Source organism: Echiichthys vipera, assembly GCF_963691815.1.
Source record: "Echiichthys vipera genome assembly, chromosome: 19".
Classification (NCBI taxonomy): domain Eukaryota; kingdom Metazoa; phylum Chordata; class Actinopteri; order Perciformes; family Trachinidae; genus Echiichthys; species Echiichthys vipera.
In genome coordinates, this window is record NC_139844.1 from 15,879,580 (window position 1) to 15,903,125 (window position 23,546).

General features: G+C 41.9%; 1 protein-coding gene across 2 annotated transcripts in view; it reads left to right on the forward strand.

Annotated features, from left to right (window-relative positions):
* The window catches only part of utrn (utrophin), a 177,381-nt gene that overhangs the window by 24,338 nt on the left and 129,497 nt on the right, over positions 1 to 23,546 (forward strand). For both annotated transcript variants that reach the window (XM_083933790.1, XM_083933791.1), the window contains exons 8-32: positions 1,302 to 1,417; positions 2,210 to 2,376; positions 6,593 to 6,823; positions 8,108 to 8,289; positions 9,105 to 9,255; positions 9,575 to 9,694; positions 10,142 to 10,243; positions 10,699 to 10,806; positions 10,939 to 11,118; positions 11,856 to 12,019; positions 12,121 to 12,244; positions 12,348 to 12,435; positions 13,150 to 13,394; positions 13,852 to 14,020; positions 15,307 to 15,434; positions 17,517 to 17,654; positions 17,747 to 17,860; positions 18,090 to 18,245; positions 18,505 to 18,675; positions 18,818 to 19,009; positions 19,776 to 19,910; positions 21,726 to 21,875; positions 22,374 to 22,535; positions 22,869 to 23,000; positions 23,231 to 23,404. In XM_083933790.1, coding sequence (XP_083789916.1) covers positions 1,302 to 1,417; positions 2,210 to 2,376; positions 6,593 to 6,823; positions 8,108 to 8,289; positions 9,105 to 9,255; positions 9,575 to 9,694; positions 10,142 to 10,243; positions 10,699 to 10,806; positions 10,939 to 11,118; positions 11,856 to 12,019; positions 12,121 to 12,244; positions 12,348 to 12,435; positions 13,150 to 13,394; positions 13,852 to 14,020; positions 15,307 to 15,434; positions 17,517 to 17,654; positions 17,747 to 17,860; positions 18,090 to 18,245; positions 18,505 to 18,675; positions 18,818 to 19,009; positions 19,776 to 19,910; positions 21,726 to 21,875; positions 22,374 to 22,535; positions 22,869 to 23,000; positions 23,231 to 23,404 — 3,799 coding nt within the window. The remainder of the gene's footprint in view (positions 1 to 1,301; positions 1,418 to 2,209; positions 2,377 to 6,592; positions 6,824 to 8,107; positions 8,290 to 9,104; positions 9,256 to 9,574; positions 9,695 to 10,141; positions 10,244 to 10,698; positions 10,807 to 10,938; positions 11,119 to 11,855; positions 12,020 to 12,120; positions 12,245 to 12,347; positions 12,436 to 13,149; positions 13,395 to 13,851; positions 14,021 to 15,306; positions 15,435 to 17,516; positions 17,655 to 17,746; positions 17,861 to 18,089; positions 18,246 to 18,504; positions 18,676 to 18,817; positions 19,010 to 19,775; positions 19,911 to 21,725; positions 21,876 to 22,373; positions 22,536 to 22,868; positions 23,001 to 23,230; positions 23,405 to 23,546) is intronic.

The window sequence follows — 23,546 nt, forward strand, 5'->3', positions numbered from 1 at the left end:
TGATCCTTTTATTACATCTATGTCTTTGTGTTTCGGCATATTTAGTATGTATTGTATTGACTTCTTGCATACCAATTCTGTGAGACTGCATTTCCCATACTCTCTGTGCCATGTTTTGATATTTGTTGCTTATGGATTCATTTTCAGATTTAAGTTGACATATTTGACATATACCCTTTGACCTTTAAAGGTTTTTTTTAAGAAACCCACGTCTTGAATTTAGTGTGTGTGTGTGTGTGTGTGTGTGTGTGTGTGTGTGTGTGTGTGTGTGTGTGTGTGTGTGTGTGTGTGTGTGTGTGTGTGTGTGTGTGTGTGTGTGTGTGTGTGTGTGTGTGTGTGTGTGTGTGTGTGTGTGTGTGTGTGTGTGTGTGTGTGTGTGTGTGTGTGTGTGTGTGTGTGTGTGTGTGTGTGTGTGTGTGTGTGTGTACCCACAATCTGTGTAAGTAGCGAGAGGTCAGGTTGGCAGGTCAACGCCTGCCGGGTGTGTGTACACTGCTTGACTTGCCCTGTTTACGCCTGCCATGCCCTGTTTGAACATGCTTGGCGTGTGTGTGTACACTGTGGTGTGTGAAAGAAAGAGGGTGAGAGAAGCGTCAGGGGTATTTTCCCCCCTTTCTGTAACCCCTTTTCCTTACTAGTGACATGCACGTATGCAATCAGCCACACACACACTCTCTCTCTCTCTCTCTCTCTCTCACACACACACACACACACACACACACACACACACACACACACACACACACACACACACAGCCTGTGAGCTGTGAGAAAGGCCAGTGTTGGTTTAGACCTGGGCCAGGGTTTAGGTGGATCACTGAACACACACATTCCACTGCCAACTGGCCGCAACGCCAGTCCTCCTGCACCGCTAAGGGAAGAGTATTTTCCGTTTGGAGGACAAATATATGTTTCAAATATTTCTTATTTCTTGGGTGCCAGTGGCTCAGTGATTAGATCTGGTGCTCTATGTACCAAGGCTAGAAGGCCTCGACACAGCGACCCGAGTTCGATTCTCACCTTCGGCCCTTTGCTGCATGTCGCCCCCCTCCTCTCTAATTCCTGTTCCCTGTCATTCTTTAAGCTCTCCCATACAATAAAGGCATGAAAAGGCCAAAAAATTAATCTTAAAAAGAAAAAAAAAATCTTTCAGAAGCAGCACTTTGAGAAACATGCATATTAATAAAGATATGTGTGTTTTATGAGCTATCTGAGACTGTGAGCTTAATACTGGAAACCCTGAATTATAGTTATAGTCTCCAGGTTGCTGCTCTCATCACCACTGTTCTTTGTGTCTTCAGACCGAATGCATTCAGCTGGGATCAGGTGGTCAGGCTGAGCCCTGTGGAGAGACTGGACCATGCCTTCACTGCAGCAAAAGACCAGTTGGCTATTGAGAGGCTACTGGATGCTGAAGGTAGGACCATTCTGGGCTGTTTTAAAAGTTTTAAAATGTAAAAATTGATTACATAAGAAAATACCTTTTGTAGTACCCCTAAAGAATAGCTGGATATGAAATGAAGTACATTTAACTGTTCAGAAAATTCCCACATATCAAAACCTGGTCTGTATTCACGAAGCCTACCTTCATGTCCTGCCAGCAGTTGGATACAGTCACGGTGGAGCAAATACCTTGGTGTTGTCTTTGGCTGAAGATTAGTAACAAGCTGCTAGCTTACGAAGTCCATGTAGATCCTGTGCGTTTACTTGAGCTGTCTATATTCAAACACTTCTTGTTATGTCATGACTAGGGCTGTCCCGAATACCATCTGATTGATCTCTGAATATTCCGTACTAATCAGTGAAAAACGACTGTAAGTTACAGCAAAACACAGTAAAGACTGTCGCTGCAACACATGCCTTTTGCTCTAATTACATTTTGCATTAAATTTTAAAAACAAACAAAAAAACCTGCACATTTCCCAATACCAAAATTGAAAACTGAATACCTACGCAACTAACAAATATCAGAATATCTGAATATTCAAAGCCCTAGTCATGACACAGAGATAATCACACCTGACCTGTGTCAGGGCAAGGTTTAACCAGTACAACTTGCCTCAACCTGCATTCTTTTTAAACTACGATCTCACTCCATCTGCTATGCTGTCTCATGCAATTTTCACCTCTCTTTCCCTCACTCTCCTCTTCCTGCTTCTCATAATTAATTTCTATTTCTGATTTTTTGCCCCCCCCCACCCGCCCCCAGATGTGGCGGTGCAATTACCAGATAAGAAGTCAATCCTCATGTATGTAACATCACTGTTTGCCGTGCTGCCCAAAGACGTGAGCATGGAGGCTATCAAAGAAGTGGAGACCCTGCCACGCAAATACAAAGTGGAGTCAGAGGACTCAGGTCCAGGCCTCAGTGCTCAGGTAAAACACAAAATACAGAAGGTTTGTACTTTATGTGATATGATATTAGACGGTTAAAGAGTCACTGTACTATTTGCTCAACCTTTTAAACTGCTCTCACAAAAGTTGCTCGCTAGAATCCATGGATACATCTGTTTTGTAAGAAATCCAAGGTGATCTTTTATGTGCAATCTTTAAACATCCACAGCTGGTAACCGGCAATGTAGACAGAAGCACAGTAAGTCCAAACTAAAGGAATATATGACTGGAATAAAAAAAATGTGTTTTTTAAGAAATAGCTTGCTCTTATAGGTTCGGATGCAGATGCAGTTCACAGTTGCACAGTGAGAAAAAAACAGGATGACATTCAATTCCATTTATGTGGAAAAACTCATTTGCTATGGTTCTTGTTCTATAAATGAAGGCACATTGGCCAGTAAGCGATCTAAAATGTGTTATTTGTTTGTCTGTTTTTAGACCTTTTGCTGTAGTTAAACAGTGTCTAAATGATAAGAGAAGGTTTTTTCACGAGAACTACGTGTTCTCATGCGTGTTTGCCACTAGGGTTTTGCCATAACGATGCAAGCTATGTTTTAACCTGATTCATCAGATGGTTTGATACACAGGCCTAGTGATAGGCTGATACATCGGCGATATTAATGGCTGATATTTGCGTTTTATATTTGTATCCTATCGGCCGATGCAGTAGGATGCAGAAAGGCGTCCAAAGGCAGCTCTGTGTTTCTGAAGATGCCTTTTTTAAGTTCAATAAATATTCCTTTTTTTAAATTGAGACTCTTAACATTTGGTATCATCATTGTGTCATTGTATGATGTAAATCGAGGGAGCAAAAGTAGTACGGGCTCCAAATATCAGCTCAAGAAAATTGTCAGTCTGTATTGGTCATTGGCTAAGGCTGAGATAAAAAAAATTGGTATCGGCATCGGCCCTGAAAACTCTGTATTGGTCGATCCCTACACAGGTCTATATGAGAAGTCTATCAAACACTTGCCAAAGTCAGTCAGGAGAAGAGGGAAAACATCTTTGCCATCAAGAAAAGCCTTCAGTCAGTAAATACTCTTCAATTCTGATAAAACTGATGCTATTGCAGTGTCTATGCTAACCTTTTTAAGAAGCTACCATTGTTGTTTTGAATGAGCGGTCGTCTCTCCTGTCTTCGTCACTCCCGGCTCATAACTCCCCCCTCAAATGTCTGTAGCTCCTTAAAAGGCTGCTCACTTCTGCTCTAAACACAAATGCATTACCTGCAGACTTACAAGATGGATTTGACACGTGAACCTGTGATTCTCGCTTAATCTTGTGTTATCGCGAGAATTGGTAACCAATGATTAGTATAATGTGTAAAATTTGTTCTGCAAATTTATTGTACTATACTAGACTGAAACCTTATGGTTCATAGGACATACCAAATTGATAAAAGCATATTGGATGTCCTACATCAGACTGTCCATGAAGAATTTGTGTATCGTCCACCCCTAAAAACTAAACAAAACAGCATACTACCTCCTTAATACCTATGGTTCAGTTATGTCAGTAGTGGCAGTGCTTCCGACCAGCAGATATATCTCCCCCAGTGGCTGCGTGTCTGAACCCCCGTCTGTGCGGGTGTAAACAAACCGTTATCTCTCTTCATGAATGGAGAGATGATAGACCAGCTCCTGAACGTCAGCTTCAACAACTGAAAAGCCAAAGTCGTAAAAAATTTGAACCCATAACTGCTTCAACCTTCTGCTGCTGTGTTGCGTTTACGATAACATTCAGATTGAAGGCCACAGAAGCCGTAAATGTGCAGGCATAAGGAATATTGTGGAGTGTTTCATTGTGTGTTGCCAGATAGAACGGGTCACTCCCACCCTGAAATAGCCAATCTCCTTCATTCTCTCCAGCGCTGCTCATGAAAAGCACAGCAGGCACAGGCAAATAGGGAGCAGAGCCATGACTCACCCCTCTGACATTAGCCAACAGACCAAACTGCATGCTGCTGGAAACACAGAGTTGTAAAGGGGTGGAAGGAAATGAGGGAATAAAGTGGTGAGAATGCAAGTGCGTGTAGAGAGCTATCAGGGAAGGTTATTTGAGCATTAAAGATGCCAGTGTGCTGGTGGGTGGGTGGGTGGCTTTAGTATGTGACTGACATGCACATACTGATGCCGTTCAATGTTTAACATCTGCGAGCATTTTAGTGTCTTATTTCCACACCTGGACTTTCCTGCTGTTTAACTAACTTGTGATTGTGATCCAGTTCATATTCATAACATATATCCCACAGTAACTCCAGCAGACCAAGCACATTTAGCCTCAGGGCGGCTCGTTCATTTCAGTCAGAAATCAGAAAATCCCGAAACCACCTCTTAAGTTTTTATTGCCCGTGGACACATACTTCCCACGTCTTGGACCGAGTGCTGGAAAAGTCTTTTTAAATAGTGCCCTGATTGGTCCAACAAGGGGTTTACTTTCCTGGCACAGACACTCTCTCCATAGGAAGTGATGCGTAATACTGCTGGTAGTGAGACTGAGTGGAGGAAAAATAAAGGCTCTTTGTTTTTGATGACTGTATTTGGGTTCCACCCTTAGCTTCAGGATTTAGGTTCACGATATTTTTGTTGAGTTATTATTGTTGGTTTTAGATAACGATTGTTTTCAATATCAATGACAACATCAGGTTGAGATCTAATGACATGCTGACACATACTGTCAAATTTGGAATTTCACTGATGATATAAGTGCACTGACGCATGCATGATGATGCATTACATGCTCCAGAGTCACAAATGCAAAAATGATGAATGCAGGGATCGAGTTGAGCAAATCATCTGGTGATAATAAAGTGTTCTGTTGAAAGCCAGACCACAGCTATTTTACAGCCATTCAAGTCAATAAATAGACCAAGGCTGCAGTTCTCTCTCTCTCTCTCTCTCTCTCTCTCTCTCTCTCTCTCTCTCTCTCTCTCTCTCTCTCTCTCTCTCTCTCTCTCTCTCTCTCTCTCTCTCTCTCTCTCTCTCTCTCTCTCTCTCTCTCTCTCTCTCTCTCTCTCTCTCTCTCTCTCTCTCTCTTTCCCCCACTTGTCTTTCTATCTCTCATTGCTGCTTTGTCTCTGCCAGCCTCCACTGGTCCGACACAGGGCGTACAGTATTTTTGCGACTAACTCCAAAATATCCAAAAGGTCATCAAATATTTCCAGCAGGTGACCTTTTCCTGAGTGTGCTACACAGACATTACCTTTGTATAATATCAGCCTGGAACACAAAGGTCCATTTGACTTGTTACTGTATCAGTCTCTGCACACCCATTAGCATTTCTGTCATCTTCGACTTGGCATGGCTGTCACTGCCAAGATTTTATCTCCCATTCATTTCAGCTCCAGACAGATTTTTTTTTTTTGAGCCCTGTCAAACTTTTTCCTACTTTCCTTCATAAAATTGGAAACCTTAAATAGTTTGGTAATTTAGTTGTCTACAAAGGACGTATTTAATATCTTTTATGGTGTTAGATTTAGGAACGTATTCAGGGAAGTTGTTTTTCAAGGACACTGCACTGACAAGACTACTGCCATTCAACAAAGTTGTCTTTGCACTTACATCCAGAGTCTTGTTTTATTTTGAATTACTTACCATGTGTTACATTTGAACATGTTTTCACTCTTGTCAATAAACAATTTTTAAGCTATTTCTCCTTTGAAGCTACCCCATCCATCTCTTTGACTGTACCGTACACCCAACCTTACCCAGGATAACACTGTGTTTCAAACTTACTGTTATTCCTAGAATGAGGATTGAACTGCCCAGCGTGCCAGGGGCACCTCCCAGCATCCTATAATAGGCCTGCAGTTGTTGCTTTTTTCTTAGCTGAGCAGGGCAGGTTGCTCTGTGTGCTCCAGTGCAGCACAGGCCCCTCCCAGATGGCTGGCTCTATTTTAAAACTCACCAACTGATAGCACAGATGAAAATCAGAGTAAAGGACAAATGGAGGTTTTGGACATGGCTGTGTTTCATAGACACATGTGGCCATGTGAATGTGACACAAGGGAATCAAAACTTACTTTTTATTGTTTTCTACACATCCTGATTCTCCTGTTCCATGCTATCTGTGAATGTAATGCATGGCACAGTATTTCCTTTCAATAATATGTTACTAGAGTAATGGTTACCCAAGATGTAAACACATTCTCTTTAATATGTTCAGCTGGTGCATTCATCCCTTGCTTCATGTTTTTCAGAATGTACAGATGGAGGGAGCAGGCAGCAGCCGCTGGCCTGAGACTCCCAGCACCCTGACAGAGACAGAGGGGGAGATGGAGGTCAGTTTGCTGGAAGTAGACCTGGACAGCTACCAGACCACGTTGGAAGAGGTACTGACCTGGCTGCTGTCAGCTGAGGATGCCCTACAGATTCAGGAGGAGGTGTCGGACGATGTGGAAGAAGTCAAAGATCAATTTCACACACATGAGGTAAGAGGAGAAATGCAGACTGGCGAGGATGTAAACGCATAGATAGAGGTGCAAAAAAACATTTTTTTTTTTCATTAAAAAAATTACAATTAGATTAGTTTGGAATGAAACATCTAATTGAGAGACCACATTTAAAGACAAATGATGACACACTTATATGACAAGATATTTGTCTGGATTGCACACAAATTTTTTTGTTTAAGAACTTTAACTCTCCAGGGTTGAGACTGAAGATAGAATCCCAGAGATAGAGTCCTCAGTCAACAGTACATGCTCCGTACATGTTGGAAATGCCAGGAATTCTGGTGAGAACAGTGGCGCACAGCACCCCTTGGTGCTTTGGCGCAGAGCGTACTTGCATGCTTGAGAAGGTGTAGCTGCAGGGTTTGTGTCTGTGCTTGTGTGTAAAGGGGCTTTGGCTGGATTCCCTTGGCTGCAATGTGAATATTTGTGAAGTCTAATGTCTGGAATCCAGGTCAAAGCTGAAAGCTTGTAGTGAGACTGAGAGCAACAAAACCCAAAGCCTCTTTAACAGCCAGGCTTTTCAGGAGGTCTGAAAAAAATCAATCCAGTTTGTTTCGGCCTTGTTGTTCACATACTTACTCCAGCTTCTCCAGCAAAGCCTGATCAAAAACAATGTGCTCAGAGGTGCAGTCAGAAATGCTTACTCATCCAGAGAGCTCATGCAAAATAGATAATAACTCAATTCATTGGGCTTCATATTGCTCACGACAAGAACCAGGAAAAAGCAACTCCTATAAAGAGTTAAGAAGCAACCAAACTCCCTCAAAGTTGTTCTTGTATTCTTCTTGAAACATCTTTTCCTTCTTCTTTTGTTTTGTAATTGGCCTCATTTGGCTGCTTGACAGACTCTGCTTCAGTTTGTCTAACTGTTGCTACAGCAACACTCGTGAATGCAACAGTGCAGAGGTGATGCCCTGTGCTTCTTTTGGGCATCATTAAGCGTTATACCAAGTGAAGGGTGGGCAAAGAAACCTTTGCAGATTTTAGTATGTGGGTGCCAAGTGCCAGCATGCAGCCTCAGACTATATAAGCAACGTTGGGTCTCCATGTTAGACTGAATCTAAGGTATTTAAGGTATGTGGTTATACACTGTCTCTCTTAACTTGACATAGTGTACATACAGCTAGTGAGTCCCAGGGCTGTTTTGTTTCTGTCTCACAGCTTGATCGAAAGACCAACATTTCAAATTGAAACTGTGTCACAGTCAGAGGTTTGCAGGAAATCTTTTATCATAACTGTTTACCTCCCCTCCCCTAAAAGGCCTTTATGATGGAGCTGACAGCACACCAAAGCAGTGTAGGTAATGTGCTCCAAGCGGGTAACCAACTGATCGCCCAGGGCAATCTGACAGAGGAGGAAGAAGAGGAAATCCGAGAGCAGATGAGCCTCCTCAACTCCCGCTGGGAGAACCTCAGAGTGGCCAGCATGGACCGCCAGGCCAGGTAGATACACACACACACACACACACACACACACACACACACACACACACACACACACACACACACACACACACACACACATACACATACACATACACATACACACACACACACACACACACACACACACACACACACACACACACACACACACACACACACACACACACACACACTATATACTGCTTTAGTCCTGTGAGGAATTGCCACACCTTTTGCTGTTGTTCATTTCATTTGCAAACATCGTATGGTTGTAGTTTATCTGTGTCAAAAACTAGTGATATGACCCACTTGTGCCGTCATTTAAAAAAGAAAAGAAAAATAAGGCTTAAAACTCAAACAGCTGTGAAGTTTTTTTTAGAAGAATGTGCACTGCCATCATATCATAAGCCACAAATTGGCTGACGGAAGTAATTTTTCTCTCAGTGTCACTGCTGACCTCAGATGTTTGAGACTGCAAACTGTGGGAAGGTGACACCTAATAAGTCTTGATCCCTCCAAGGCTTTACAAGTCTAGCGCTCAATCGGTGTTATCAAGGTTTATGAAGCTTTTGACACACACGCAAGTTGTTTATAGATCGTATTCATGATGTCCATGAGAGCATTTGTTGACCCTGATATGTTTGTGTGTGCCATGACTCATTGTCAGTGGAGACTGTACAGTATACAGCATTGTCACTTATTGTAGCATTTGTGCTACTGCGAGGCAGTAATAATGAACAGAACAGGCAGTGTCACCTTAAAAATGATTAAACCCACAGCGTTCATGTCCCTTCTTCCCTTCTTCTCTCTGTGCTGACTTTCTCCCTGTCCAGGCTCCATGAAGTCCTGATGGATCTTCAGCAGCAGCAGTTACAGCAGCTATCTGATTGGCTGACGAAGACAGAGGAGCGGATAAGAAAGATAGAGACAGAACCAGCACCTAATGACCTGGAGCTCTACCAAGAACAGATAGAGCAGCATAAAGTAAATACAGTATCCCATTCAAATGTTTTCTGTCTCAGTGCTTATATTGCATGAATCTAATCAATGAAGAACTTGTCATTGATTTAACATGGACAGGATCACGTAGAATATAAAAATAACTGTCACAGTCTCACTGCACTGCTCTTGTCCCTAAAACCAACAAGTCTTGTGACCGCTTTGTCACATGTTTGATCCTGAACTTTAATGAGTCATTCACTGTCTCCATGGTGTCAACATAAAGTTTAAAAGCATCTCTGCCAGCTCTGTTAATAGGTAATATGCGACCGTGCTGAATTCACTATTCACCGTTTCTGTTCAGGAGCTTCAGAACGACCTGGAGGCGGAGCAGGTGAAGGTCAACTCTCTAACACACATGGTGGTCGTGGTAGATGAAAACAGTGGCGAGAGTGCCACCGCTGCCCTGGAGGAGCAACTACAAGTGAGTTGTCTGTAGTGTTTAAGAATATGTCAGTTCATGGAGGAGAATTCTCCTTCAGTAAATGCAATACATTGTTTTCATTTTCAAGTCTCTCTACTGCTACCTTATTTACTGTATAGGTATGTGTTTATACATTTATAACAATTATACAATTACATATACAGTACAGTAATTAAAGTTCACCCTCCTTCTTATTTTTAGAACTTCATCGACAAATCTGCCAGTGTGAAAATAACATTTCTATAGACTGTCAGGCTGTAACTAGTTTGTCTTTGACCCATGACTTCTGTAAAAAAACAATAGATCTGGAAGCTGTTTTAATTGCAGGTATTTTTGGCCATACTCTAGAGGTCCAAATAAAAAGTATTAAACTTTTCCCTTTCCTTTATATTCCTTTTTGTGAACATCCCATGTCTATATTAACGTTTTTCTTTTCCTACATTTAAGTCTTTGGGAGAGCGCTGGGCGGCTGTGTGTCGCTGGACAGAGGAGAGGTGGCACAAGCTGCAGGAAGTCTTCATGGTGTGGCAACAGCTTCTGTCAGACCAGGTAGGTCATGCAGCATGCTCTCCCTCTTGGACATACACGCACACGCCTATACATGCGCACTGTCTGCCTTAAATTATAAGGCATAATGGACTACTTCAACTCTCTCTCTCTACACATTGAGCTATATTGAGATGCAGAGAACCCCATAGTGTAATTTGAATATTCAAGTCTGTTCGGTTTTGCAAGGGAATGCCACTGTCATGAAGGACAGTGTTCAGTCCTTGACTCCATGACATCAACTTCAGCATTTTCAGTGCACACATCAAATATTTCACTTTTCTAAGATCATTTTATATTAGATATTTTTACTTAAACGGAAAGTCAAGTCTCACTGGTTTCTAATTTAGGTTAGAATTCAAGGTTTTACACATTACAGGACACAAAGACTCTGTTTGCAATGTTTGCTAAGTATTTTAAGTTAATGCTATTTTCCCACCTCTTCTCCTCTTCTGTAGAGTTTGTTTAGAGCGTGGTTGGCAGAAAACGAGGAGGCCTTGAGTGAAGTACAGACCAGCAACTTCAAGGACCCAAGTGAAATGAATTCCAATGTGCGCCGATTAGCAGTAAGTAGTCTTTGTAGATACTGCCACAGCAGATACTATAACAACTAACTGCCTTTAACTTTGTGAAATTTAATTATACACTTTCCCTGTTTAGTGTGTAGTCTTTGATTCCTTTGTTATTAAATCCTGTAGATTTTAAAGGAAGACATGGAAAACAAGAGGAGGACTCTCGACCAGCTGTCGGATGCAGGACAGGATGTGATTTTGCTACTTCGGAACCCTGAGGCAGGAGCCAAGATTGAGGCAAACACAGAGGAGCTGGCACATAGATGGGACAACCTGGTGCAGAAGCTGGAGGATTGCTCCTTCCAGGTGTGTGTGTGTGTGTGTGTGTGTGTGTGTGTGAGTGCGTGCGTGCGTGGCCTTTATTTGCATAAGCTTTATTCACAATGTATCTCACCTTCCTGCTTATTGCCTGAAAATTCCAATAGTTTACATCAGAATATAGATTATTTAAACATCCAGCGGTCAAAGTTGGGGGAGCCAGATCACTGGGAAAAAAAATACACTACAGAAGTTTAATTTAGGTGACTAGAATAAATAATGACCAGAACTGCTGTTTTAGACATAAAATCTCAACTTCATCTGACCACCACGCTGGTCACCAGCGTTGGTTCAGAGGTGATGCCCAGTGCTTCTTTTGGGCATCATTAAGCGTTATACCAAGTGAAGGGTGGGGAAAGAAACCTTTGCAGATTTTAGTATGTGGGTGCCGACTGCCAGCATGCAGCCTCAGACTATATAAGCAATGTTCGGTCTCCATGTTAGACTGAATCTGGATCATTTTAAGGTATGTGGTTATACACTGTCTCTCTTAACTTGACATAGTGTACATATAGCTAGTGAGTCCCAGGGCTGTTTTGTTTCTGTCTAAAGTCACTGCTGTACACTGTTATGGAGTGTATAGAATAAGTTTAGTTGCAATTGAAATTGCAGTGTTTTGACTAAACGTTGTTTTTTATGTAGTTTTTAAATAAAGTGGTTGTGACTTGAGTCTAGTTCATTTTTGTCCCATTTTTGTCCCATTCTGACTGATGCTCTGCCTAAAGGTAATGGAAGCTGTGACAGACTCTGGGATGACTGAGGCAGAAGAGCAGGTCGTCGTGGATACAGTTGCTGTGGCTGCAGCTGCCTCGATCGCTGACCAGGAGTTGAACCCACCTGCTCCCCCTAAGAAACGACTGGTGGAGACAGATGCAGAAGTCAGACGGATGTAAGAACTAGGACATACACAGACTAAACCTCCTTTGCCAGAAGAGTTTGGGAAAAAAGTATGCACAAACACACAATAATGTACCACATTGTGTTCTGCAGATTTGAAAACAAGCTTTCTGACCTCCTGAGTTGGATTAAAACATGGAAGTCGTCCACTCAGGCGCTGGCCTCCACACACCCTGACACTGCACCTGACACACCAGACCTGCAGGAGGAACTTAAGGTATAGCTGCAGGTGATACGGCTTCAAAAGACGATTTTAACTTCATGTTTGGGGACATGTTGTAAAAATCACACTGTGAATATGTGTTGACCAATCACTGCAGGATTTGGAGATGGACTTCACAGCAAAGGAAGCCACAGTTAGTCAAGTGATCAAGGAGGGACGGGACTTGATGGACCAGCTGGAGAGAGGTATGAAGGAAAGAAGAGACTCTCCTTTCTTACTGACACTGAAATGGTACATTATTATACACATCAACCAAACAATTATTTTACAGAAATCATCCAAGTTTTGTCAATCACATTCTGTGTTATTTATACTTTATCAGACACAGAAATTTTCCATTTCCCAGTTCAATTTCGTTTGTCTCTTAAGATTGTACTACTTTTCCACAGATGCTTGGTATATTCTGGGTATTTACAAGCCTACATTTAAAAAAAAAAAAAAGTTTTTCAGTTTTAGATGCCAGTAATCTGAACGTGTGTTTGTTTGTGGACAGAGTAGTAAAAATCTCTCAGTCTGCAGGGTTGCTGACTTCATATAACCACTCAATGAAATGAAGAGGCACTCAGAGTTTTAATGTGTTTACACTGTTCTGGAGGCAGTGAGGGGTAGTGGAGCTACACGGCTAAGTTGGAGCAGATTTGTTAAACACCAAACATTTCACTAAATTCAACTTATTTTTTCTCTCATATCTGCTGTTCTTTCATCCATACTGTCTGTTTTCCAATCTTTCATCCACTTGGGTTTTTATTCTTGCTAGGTTCTCTTACTTACACCAAAAACTTACAAAACAGGCTGTGACACATACTGTAGAGTAAATCATGTTCAATTCAAAGTCTGCTTAACTATTTACGTACATTTGAAGCAATCCTTTAAATCTGCCGGCTTCTATCTCTCCGTAGAGGGAGTGTGTGTGGACTCAGTGAGGGCAGACATAGACCTGATCCAAACCGAATGGGATGTGTGTGCGCGGGAGCTGCAGGCAGCCCGTGAACGAGTTCACACTCAAAGCCGGGTCAAAGTGGTGTCTGCAGAGCTTGCAGACCTGGACCAAGCCTTTGAGGAACAGGACCTGTGGTTGAACTCAACCTCAGCGTTGGAAAAGTGCGATGAGGCTGAGCTCAAAAGCCTGAGTGGCGAATGTCAGGTAAGAGTCATTGTTTCCATCCACATTCGCCCTGATCTCCTTTGTGTGACTTTAATCCTTAATTTCACCTCTTACCCTTTCGTCTATCCTCTTACATTCAGCTCATGCAGCTTGGGTAATTTTACAAACATTTCAGTTTCCTCAGCAGAGATGAAACACTTAAAAAGAAAATCATAACACGACTCCATCCATTAACCTGTGAATTTCTCTCCAGACTAACTTATTATTGCAGTCTTTGGTGCAGGCTTTCTTCATTTTTATACAGAAAAAAAAGATGAATTCTTTAAGAGGATTGGATGATGTTCAATGGCACAAATAAATCAAATACAAGAAAAATGAATTGCCGAAACTCTGTGTGGGTGTACAGAGAGAGCAACAATTTTCCCTACTGACTTATCCTTGAACAATTCTCCACTTACAAATTAATCAACTGTCGTTTTCCTCTTTTGTTCTTCAGTCTCGACTTGTCCGGGTCGCTGCCTTGAGTCCGCGATTGGAGCAGCTTTCCGCAGAGGTGGGGTCACTCGGAGCCATGCCCTTTCTGAAAGACAACATGGTGGTGGTATCGGCACATCACGCCTCCACACTGCAGCAGCTACAGAGCAAAGAGCAAGAGGTCAACAAAGGTACTTTTGCTGAACTATATCAAATTGATCAGTGCAGAGGAAACCTGTTCCAAAACTTTTAGCGGGTTCCTCTTTATTAACGATACCATATGCTTTTCAAGACCTGCCAGCCTTGAGGCATCCTCCTATTTCAGAGAGCCGCAATACAGGAGATTTAAGCCTTCCTTAAAACAAAGACCCATTTCTCTCCTTGCTCTTGGCTCAAAGCATTCAGGTTTATAGACTGAATGAGTGATAGTTAAGATCAGCAGTGCTCAGTCCCACAGGGGTTGTGTAAATTTCACATCAGCTTTTATATGAATCCTTGGCCAGCCACAAGTAATGGATGATGCCCTTATATGGCCTCCAAAAGCTCACAGATGCGTGGTTGTATACGTGAGCGATTGAGTGTAAGATCATCCCTCTGTGCCAGCTGCATCTCTACCTGAGGACGGGACTTGGACCTGGAGCAGCCCTGAAAATCAGTCAATTGGAATTTACATGCACTCCTATTGGCCAAAAACCAGTCTGTAAAGGGAGACTTGAATGCTCCTCTCCACTATAGGTGTGTGTGTGTGTGTGTGTGTGTGCGTGTGCCACTGTCTTTATGTTCCTCTTGGGCTTTTATGACTGTGAGGATTTGGACGAAAGCCAAGGAAAACCATTTTGTTTCTGCTTGAGGGCAGTTTGCCTCACGCTGGGGCCCCTCTCAAGCAGTCCCCCCCCCAACAGTTACGCTCCATCTCTGCTCTTTGTATATATAAACCTAGCCAGATTATGTAAGCATTAAATCACCTTTGTAATTAAAATGCTGACAGTTAAAGAGAGAAGAGAGACAGTTGAGAAGAAGAGCAGGGACAAAAAGAAATATAACCATTCAATATAAATAAGGTTTTCAAACATGCATAAAATATGTACAAGCACAAATATAAAAAAAACAACAGAAAAAGCTCACAGAACAAAATACGAATAATTTAAATGAATGATAAACTTATACACAAACTACAATCAGGAATGCACTTATTAAATTCTACCCCTTTTTTGCTACTCAGAAATTGATTTCCAAATTAAATCATTATCATTTACATATACACACAAACATACATACACAAACTCTTGCTGCCTGGAAAAAAGCACACATGCACAGAAGGGAAGTCCCAAACCTGCCCACTGCCCCCTTGTGGTTTAAAAGCTGATGCTTAAATGCGGTTGCTAAAGTTTTGATACCATAACTTAATATACTCTTTTGTCTCCCTCCTCCCTTATCCACACACGCGGTCCTCCCACTCCCCCCTGTCTTATTCCAGCTTTAGTCAGTCTTGAGGCCAACCAGATGGCGTCGAGCCAGGTGGAGGGTCTGGAGGCCAGGCTGGCCACTCTGAGAGAAGGAATAGTGGACATTCCTACAGCTGAGGGAGCAGTGGAGCGGGCACAAGTGAGTAGTTTATCATCTTGATAAATGAAGTCATACCTCTCTGTGAAAACTATGAATAAAAACCATCTTTCCACCAAACTACATTTAAATCAGTAAAGTACATATATTCTTATAACTACCTGACAGACTGATGACTCAGAACCAAAAACATTAACTCTAGTAAGCTGGTGAACGTTAACACACAAAGTATGATCACAAAGTCTCATTAGTTATTGTTAGATATTATTATTATAATTATATTTATCTTATGGTTTTAAGTTGTTTTTGGGGTGTCACTTAGGGAAACAATGTTTTCTTTTATTCTTATTTCTCAAATATTTGTATTCAACTCTTCAGTCTATAAATTGGCACAACCAATTCATTTCATAGATTCACTTTTATTTTTCTTACAATTATATTAATGATTTTATTATCCACAGTGTTGTTTAATGCTGATATTGTCACATAGTTTGTGTTGATAGTCTGCAAGTCATCGTTGCTGTCTGTATTTGTTACCAGATACCCTCCTGAAAGATTTTGATTCATAGAATTAATAAAAACTAAAATATCATTAAGTTAAAAATACAGACACAACTGCATACTCGTGTTGGAATAAAACAATGCATATTGGTTCTTTTGAATTGTCGCTGTGGTTTATCTGGAGATGGTTATCGGAATAACACATGTGCCCTCTGACATCTTAACTAAAAGGCTGCCATTGTTTGTGTCTGTCCATACGCTTGTGCGTATATCAGAGTAAGTGTTAACTGTGTTTTTCCTGCACACTATAGGTCCCTTTATCAGTCACTTCTCTGTATCAAACCTCTGTGTAGGAGTAAAAGGGTGTGTGTGGGTGTGTGTATGTGTGTGTGTGTGTGTGTTTTGGTATGCAGCTTTGTGATATAGGCGTTGTTGTGTTTTGTGTGTGTTGCTGTGCGTGTTTCTCTCCTCAATCCTCCGTTGGAATGTGGCTCAGTCCGTGCTCTTGTTATCGTGGTAGATAGGGCATGGTGCCGAGGAAGGGGCGGGGACTGGGCACATTCTGGGCAGTGTGCCCGTGCATGCTGCGCAGCGTGGGGTCACTCAACCAGTCAGTCAGCCTGACAACTGCCGTACAGTCCCATGACAACATCTCTCACTCCCATTAGCAATTAGCCTAATGATCGAAGGTGATATTCATCTGTGTCCACATGTTTAAATTGATTTTCTACTTTACAGAAATGTGAATTGCTTTTGAAATTATAAATTAACCAAAAAAAGTTGGTAGAAATTTAATCACCAGCGTGTATGAATGTATAAACTAATATGTATGAACTATGTTCAAAGAAATTAATGTGATTGCAGGTTGAAACAACATTGTTGCCTCTGTGCAAACACCTTTAGTCGAATACTTTGTTCTACATTGTTGTCTCATCCCTGCACATTGTGTTCATTAAACTTAATTCCTTAAGGTATTTTGTGGAGATTTTGACCACTTGTATTGCTGCGTATCAATGTTTTTAAAAGCTGGTTCCCAAGCACATCAGTGATATAATACCCATTCTTGCTGGCAGTTTCACACTACTCCACTGATTCACAGTGGCAAAACAAATTGTTGTGCCACATTTATGTCATATAAGACTTACTATAATTACCAGTCTTCAACTAAAGAGGCATTCTCATCAATATCCAAGTTGTGATTACAAGTGGTATTTTTTTAACAAGCATTAATATATTTGACTTGCTGCCTAATAACTCAGAAGTGCCTGAAAAACAAACAAACATGTCTGCCAAAGTCCGTCGTTTAACATAATTAATCCCAAATGTGGTGGTTTTAGCTTGATGTTTTTTTTAACCTTTGCATCACAACTCTGCAGTCAGATATATTGAGTCGTCCACGCGATATTAAATGACCAGAACTTTTTTCTTCCATATTGAAGCTTCAGTCAATCATGCAGGTTAAGGACATCTTAGGTTCTCAACCAAGGGAATGGCTCACTAGTAGATTTTGGTATTGTTGTTGTGACTGCATGCGTAATTCCTTCACAGACAAGAGTTTCCATGGTTTTCCATTACACGCAGCTTAGACGTGTCACTTAAAGTTTGAACTCTTGTTCACCTTAGGGCCTGTGTCTAGAGATTGAGCAAACACAGCAAGCCTCCGATCCTGCAGAACTGCAAAGATGGAGTCAGCTGTCCTCCAGGGCCCGTGAGGAGCTGGGCACACTGCAGTGCATCCTGGGTAGCATGAAGGACAATCAGGTAACGTAGCTGTAATTAGTGGCATAGAACGCCTACAAGTGTTTTTGTGTTTACTTGAGTGTTTTCGATACATGGTTTAATGTTGTTGTTAGGTGCGTTTGGTGGAAGTGGAACGTTGGTTGGACGCGGTTCAGGAACTGTTGTCTCGTGATGCCACGGGGTTGGGTGACAAAGAGAGTCTTCAGGAAGAGCTTAACCAGTGCAAGGTTGGAGGACAATGCAAAACATGAAAACACTGGTTGTTATCTCCCCCCCCCCCCCCCCCCCGACACATTTTGACATTTCAATGTTAAGGACACGACGACTTCGTCACTGAAAACTTACTTTTACTGCTGTTTATATGAAGACAGCAGTCATTTGACAACATATATTTTGACCTGAATTGATTACTGAGTTGCTTGTTTCATATTTACAAAGTATTATTCTTTATATAAGGAGTATGTGAATGAGATGGAGTCAGTGGGAGGTTCATTGAAGCAGATGGGAGAGAATGTGAGCGCCGTACAGGCGGCTGCAGTGCCAGGACTAGCCAAGTGGGGGCAGGATCAGTTGGACGAGTGCCGAAGCAAATGGGACGCGCTCAGCAAACAGGTGAGGAAAACGTTTCCCTTGGCTTTCTTTGGGGTTAACGATGATAACGATGACCTGGACAAATGAGAACATTGACAGGCTTTTCTCTTGTTTGCATTATGTGCTGTAATTTCCTACAGTTTATGTATGAAAGACATACAGCTTCTTATTTTGTGTGAATGTTTGTCTGCATTCATTCACATAATTACATTTTAGCGTCATTAGCAAGCCGCCGAGACATCTGTTGTACAAAGTCACACAGGGTCTCATATTCCTCCAGCTGTTGAAACATCAGGAGCGTGTAGCAGAGAGCCGGGAGAGGCAAGTGAATCTGAGGAAGGACTTGGCGGAGATGCAGGAGTGGATGACCCAGGTCGATGAGGAGTTTCTCATGAGGGACTTTGAATATAAGAGTCCTGAGGAGCTTGAATCATCGCTGGAGGAGATGAAGGTGGAAGCTGAGGCTTGATTATAACCTTATAGAAACACAACCTCTGGGAAATGTGTTAATTCTCTGATAAACACAGTGACTTTGAGTGTGTGGGTCTAACTGCCTTCCTCTGGCACTGTCGTTGTGCTCTTACCTCTTACAGAGGGCTAAAGAGGATGTGCTACAGAAGGAGGTGAAGGTGAAGATCCTGAAAGACAGCATCAACCTGCTGGTGTCCAGAACATCGCCCCCTGGTGGAGGCAGCGAACAAGAGCTGACCTCAGAGCTAGAGGGGGTTCTAGCCAACTACCACAAGCTCTGTGACCGCTTCAAGAGCAAGTGTCACACTCTGGAGGTAATGTGTATGGGTTTATTCTTCTGTGTTGGTTTATAGTATGCTGGTTTCAGTTTCAAATGTTGGCCACCTATGCATTTATTTATGTACTGTAGAAATGTATTTGCATCCCAGCTTCACAGTTTATTATAGAAGACTATAGATGAAAAAACAAGAAGCGTCTAGTCATACTGGATATAATTTAGTTTTATGTTAACAAGTTTTCCTGGTATAAAGAGGTCCCCTGAGACATATTAAAAACAAAAAAAAATCATAATTTTCTGCGTGGATGGCCTAATTTATCCGTCAACTTGCACCTCTCATGTTTCAGTATTGGAGTGACATGTTGGTTTAAGCAATGTGTCATTTCTCCAGCTCCCTTTCGTTAATTTTCATGCAAGAACAAGATAATAGCTGGAGGGGCTTGATGATTCTGGTTTTCAGAGCTAATCTGTGAGTGTAAAGTCATATCTTGGGGCACTGTTTTCGATTATTATCCCCCAGACTCTGCAGGGTAAAGGTCAGACACAACACCAAGATGTGCTTATGTTCATGTATATGCTTTGCCTCAAGTCCATTAGTCATCATTCCTCTTTATCCCTAGTATTTTGCTGTTTATTTTCTTTTGTAAAATGCCATCACAGTGAAGTCATGTTGTCCCAGGATTGTATTTGACTGCATACTTTAATACAGCTCTCAGTTTGAGGTAAGGTAATTTTAGTTTCTCTGGTTGTGCACAACTGTTTTTAATTATTTCTGAATGTGTTTATGTGTGTATACTGTGTAGGAGGTTTGGTCGTGTTGGATGGAGTTGCTTCAGTACCTGGATATGGAGCAGAGTTGGCTCAACACCCTGGGGGAGAAGGTCAAAGCCACTGACAACTTACCAGAGAGCACCGAGGCCGTTAATGAAGCTCTGGAGGTACAAATGCAAACGCACACACTCGTACACTTACTGTAATCACATTTAATTAATCTGTTATAGTGAAAATTGTTTATATGTATAGCATCCATCTTTGAATATGTTGCAAATTAGCATTCATTCTATTTCTTGCACCTACATTATACCGTATTTTCCGCACTATAAGGCGCACCACATTATAAGGCGCACCTTCAATGAATTACTTATTTTGAAACTTTTTTCATATATAAGGCGCACCGCATTATAAGGCGCATAGAATAGACGCTACAGTCGAGGCTGGGGTTACGTTAAGGACCGCCTCTAAATTCATTGATGTTAAGTTTGCGTGCTAGCGCTGTTGCCTTCAGTCGAATAGTGATTGTACTGACACTTCTACTTGCTGCTCTCTGTTCAACAACCCGCTGTTCGAGTTTGTCCTCCAACTGTTGCCATCTTGCTCTGTTACCTCGGAAAATCTGTTTAGTTTTCTTTACTTGGCGAAGGTCATCTTGTTGCTTCCTCCACTTCTGCACCATTGATTGGTTCATGTTAAACTCTCTCGCTGCTGCTCTATTCCCGTGTTCTACTGCGTGACTAATCGCCTTGAGTTTAAACTCTGCGTCGTAAGCATGTCTCTTAATAGGAGCCATTTTGGAGTCAAACACACAAATGGAAATGAAACGGCACGCTTCGCACAGTTATTTTTCTCAACATGCACCGCACGTTACTTCTTCTACGGGGGAAAATGGAGTTGGTGGCTGCTTACCGTAGTGGCTCAATATTGTTCCATAGATAAGCCTTATAGTGCAGAAAATACGGTATTTGAGATGCCCAGGAATTTAGTTTTAGTTTTAGCTTTCAAATGGCACGGAGACTAAATAAACCAAAGAGCCATTTAATATGCTAACTCTTAATAACCTCATTGTCTTTGACTTTGTCTTCTAAGATTCTTCTGCTTTGTCTTACTCCAATGCTATATCTGTACTGAAGACTTGCCCGCAGCATGACTGTCAAACTCACTTTAATCACAGTGCTGCTTCTGTAACATCGCATAGTGATGAAGGAAATTGAAGACCCTTGGAGACAATGTTTCCCCTTCTCCTTTTTGTCCTTGTGTGATTTTGGCTTTTTTTTATTTCCCTCTCTCCCTCACCCAGTCTCTCTCTCTCTCTCTCTCTCTCTCTCTCGTTCTCTCTCTCTCTCACTCTCACTCTCACTCTCTCTCACTCCCTCTCCATTTTTCTGAACCTCCCTCTCTCACCCCTCACCCTTTCCATTCCCCCAGTTTCCTAATCAGACTCACCTCTCTGGAGGGGGACTTTCGCTCTCTCTCTCTCTCTCTCTCTCTCTCTCTCTCTCTCTCTGTCCATTACCTCCGGGAAGGAAAAGCACATTTAATGACACCACATAAACAATGACTGTTGGATCCAAACAAGTGCCGTGACTCGACCAGCTTCCCTCTCACTCGTCTCTCATTTCTTGCTCAGTTATCATCTTTTTTTTAGCTTGCCTCCATCTGACACACCCAACGTTGCAATTTCTGCATCTGCACTCCATCTGTTATGCTATTTAGTTCTTTCTCTGTCTTGCACACACACACATTCACTTTTGACTAATTCACTGGATTTATTTTTCTCTCTGATGTTCTCGAGTGTTTGGTTTCTAGCTTCTTCTTTACAGTTTCTGTGGCAAATTTTTGCCAAAATTATTACTATTTTGACTTTTCATTTCATAATTTCTTCAGGCTCACTTCCTTTACCTCCCTCCTTGCTTGATTTTTCAGATTTTTATTGCCCCTAACTTTACCCATTTCTCTATCTCTTCATTCACTACCAGTCTTTGGAGAGTGCGCTACGCCACCCCGGGGACAACCGGACACAAATCAGAGAGCTGGGTCAGACGCTGATAGACGGGGGCATACTGGACGAACTCATTAGCGAAAAACTAGAGGCCTTCAATTCCCATTACGAGCAACTCAACCACCAGGTCAGGACCTTGGCTTTGTGTCTAAGCAAATGTGGGATATGCGTTTGTGTTTGTTACTGTAGAAAAAGTAAAATCAGACGTATGCATTTTCCTTTCATGTAGTATGTAATTTGTATTTTATTATATCCTTTGCAAATATGACATTGTGTCATTTTTCTAAAAATATTCATAGACTGTACACAGAAAGTTGTCACAATTGATTTGACTATATCATCACAAATTTTGTGTATTTATAAGCATCTTTAAACATTTTGTTGTACTCGCATCAAGGCAAATACATCAGGAAAAATGTATTTCAGATGGGTGTTCACATTCCTGAGTATAATTTTCAATAAGTGAAAATATCAGCTAGTATAGTCTTTTCCATCTACAGTTTTAGGATATGAACTTATTGGTAGTTGCTTAAATCAGGAATAACACATGACTGATAATCTTGACCGTGAATATTTCAAATCCATGACTTGACGTCTATGCCCATATGTCCCCCCTCCCTTCCAGGCGGTGAACAGGCAGATCAGCCTTGAGCAGCAGCTGCAGACTCTTAAGGAGAACGAACAGGCGCTCCAAACACTTCAGGAGTCTCTCAGCCAGCTGGACCACACACTCACCTCCTACCTCACTGACCGTGTTGACGCCTTCCAGCTCCCACAGGAGGCGCAGGTACAGAACACATGTGCACAACACACACTGTCAAACACGGAGGACAAGACGTGACACTCGGGGAAGCACCAACAACCTTATGGATCTTACTTCATGTAGTGTCATCTCACTTGTATGAAGGCTCCTTCACCTTAAGGTCCATGGAGCAGTCATAAAATATTATATTATTAGTAATATATTATATACACAATGACACAGCATGCTGTCCACAGATGTTCTGGAAAACTTAGCAGTCCTCAGCAGTCTGAAAAACTATAACAGGTATATTGATGTTTTAGTGTTTGAGTGCACATATACTCATGGTGCATGTGTTCACCTCCACTTTTCCTTCAGACCATCGGGGCAGAGATCGCAGCCCACGAGGTGACAGTGGAGGAGATGAGGAAGAGAAACGTGGCCAACTTGCCTCCCCCCTCCACTGATGGCAAAGCGGCTCGAGGTGGGACCATGCTGGACCAGTTACAGGTAACACTGACTCCTACTGGAGATCATCAGAAACTGCAGGAAGTCATGTCAGGCTGGTTTCTCTTCCTGTCACTAACATTACATAATCATGATTTTACAATTAATGTTAGAAATACTTTCATATTTTTTAGCATAAGAAATCTTGGCAGCATGGTAAGAGAAGTGTGTGTTTGTATGTGTGTTATTGTGTCACAGATGTATAACTTTCCTAACTCCTCCTTTCCTTGCAGAGGAAACTGAGGGAGATCTCCACAAAGTACCAGCTTTTCCAGAAGCCAGCTAACTTTGAGCAGCGCATGTTAGACTGTAAAAGAGTCTTGGATGGTGCAAAGGCTGAGCTTCACATTCTGGATATCAGGGACGTGGAGCCGGAAAAAATCCAGCCCCACCTTAGTGGTTGCATGGTGAGAGCTACAACTTTCTCCATCCCTCTTATACACAAATAGAAATGTTTTTTTTGTTGTTGCTGATTGCGTGAAGTGTTCTGTGTGTTCATTAAAGGATACATAAACAAACACATCTGCCAGCCCAGCTACCTATTTATGA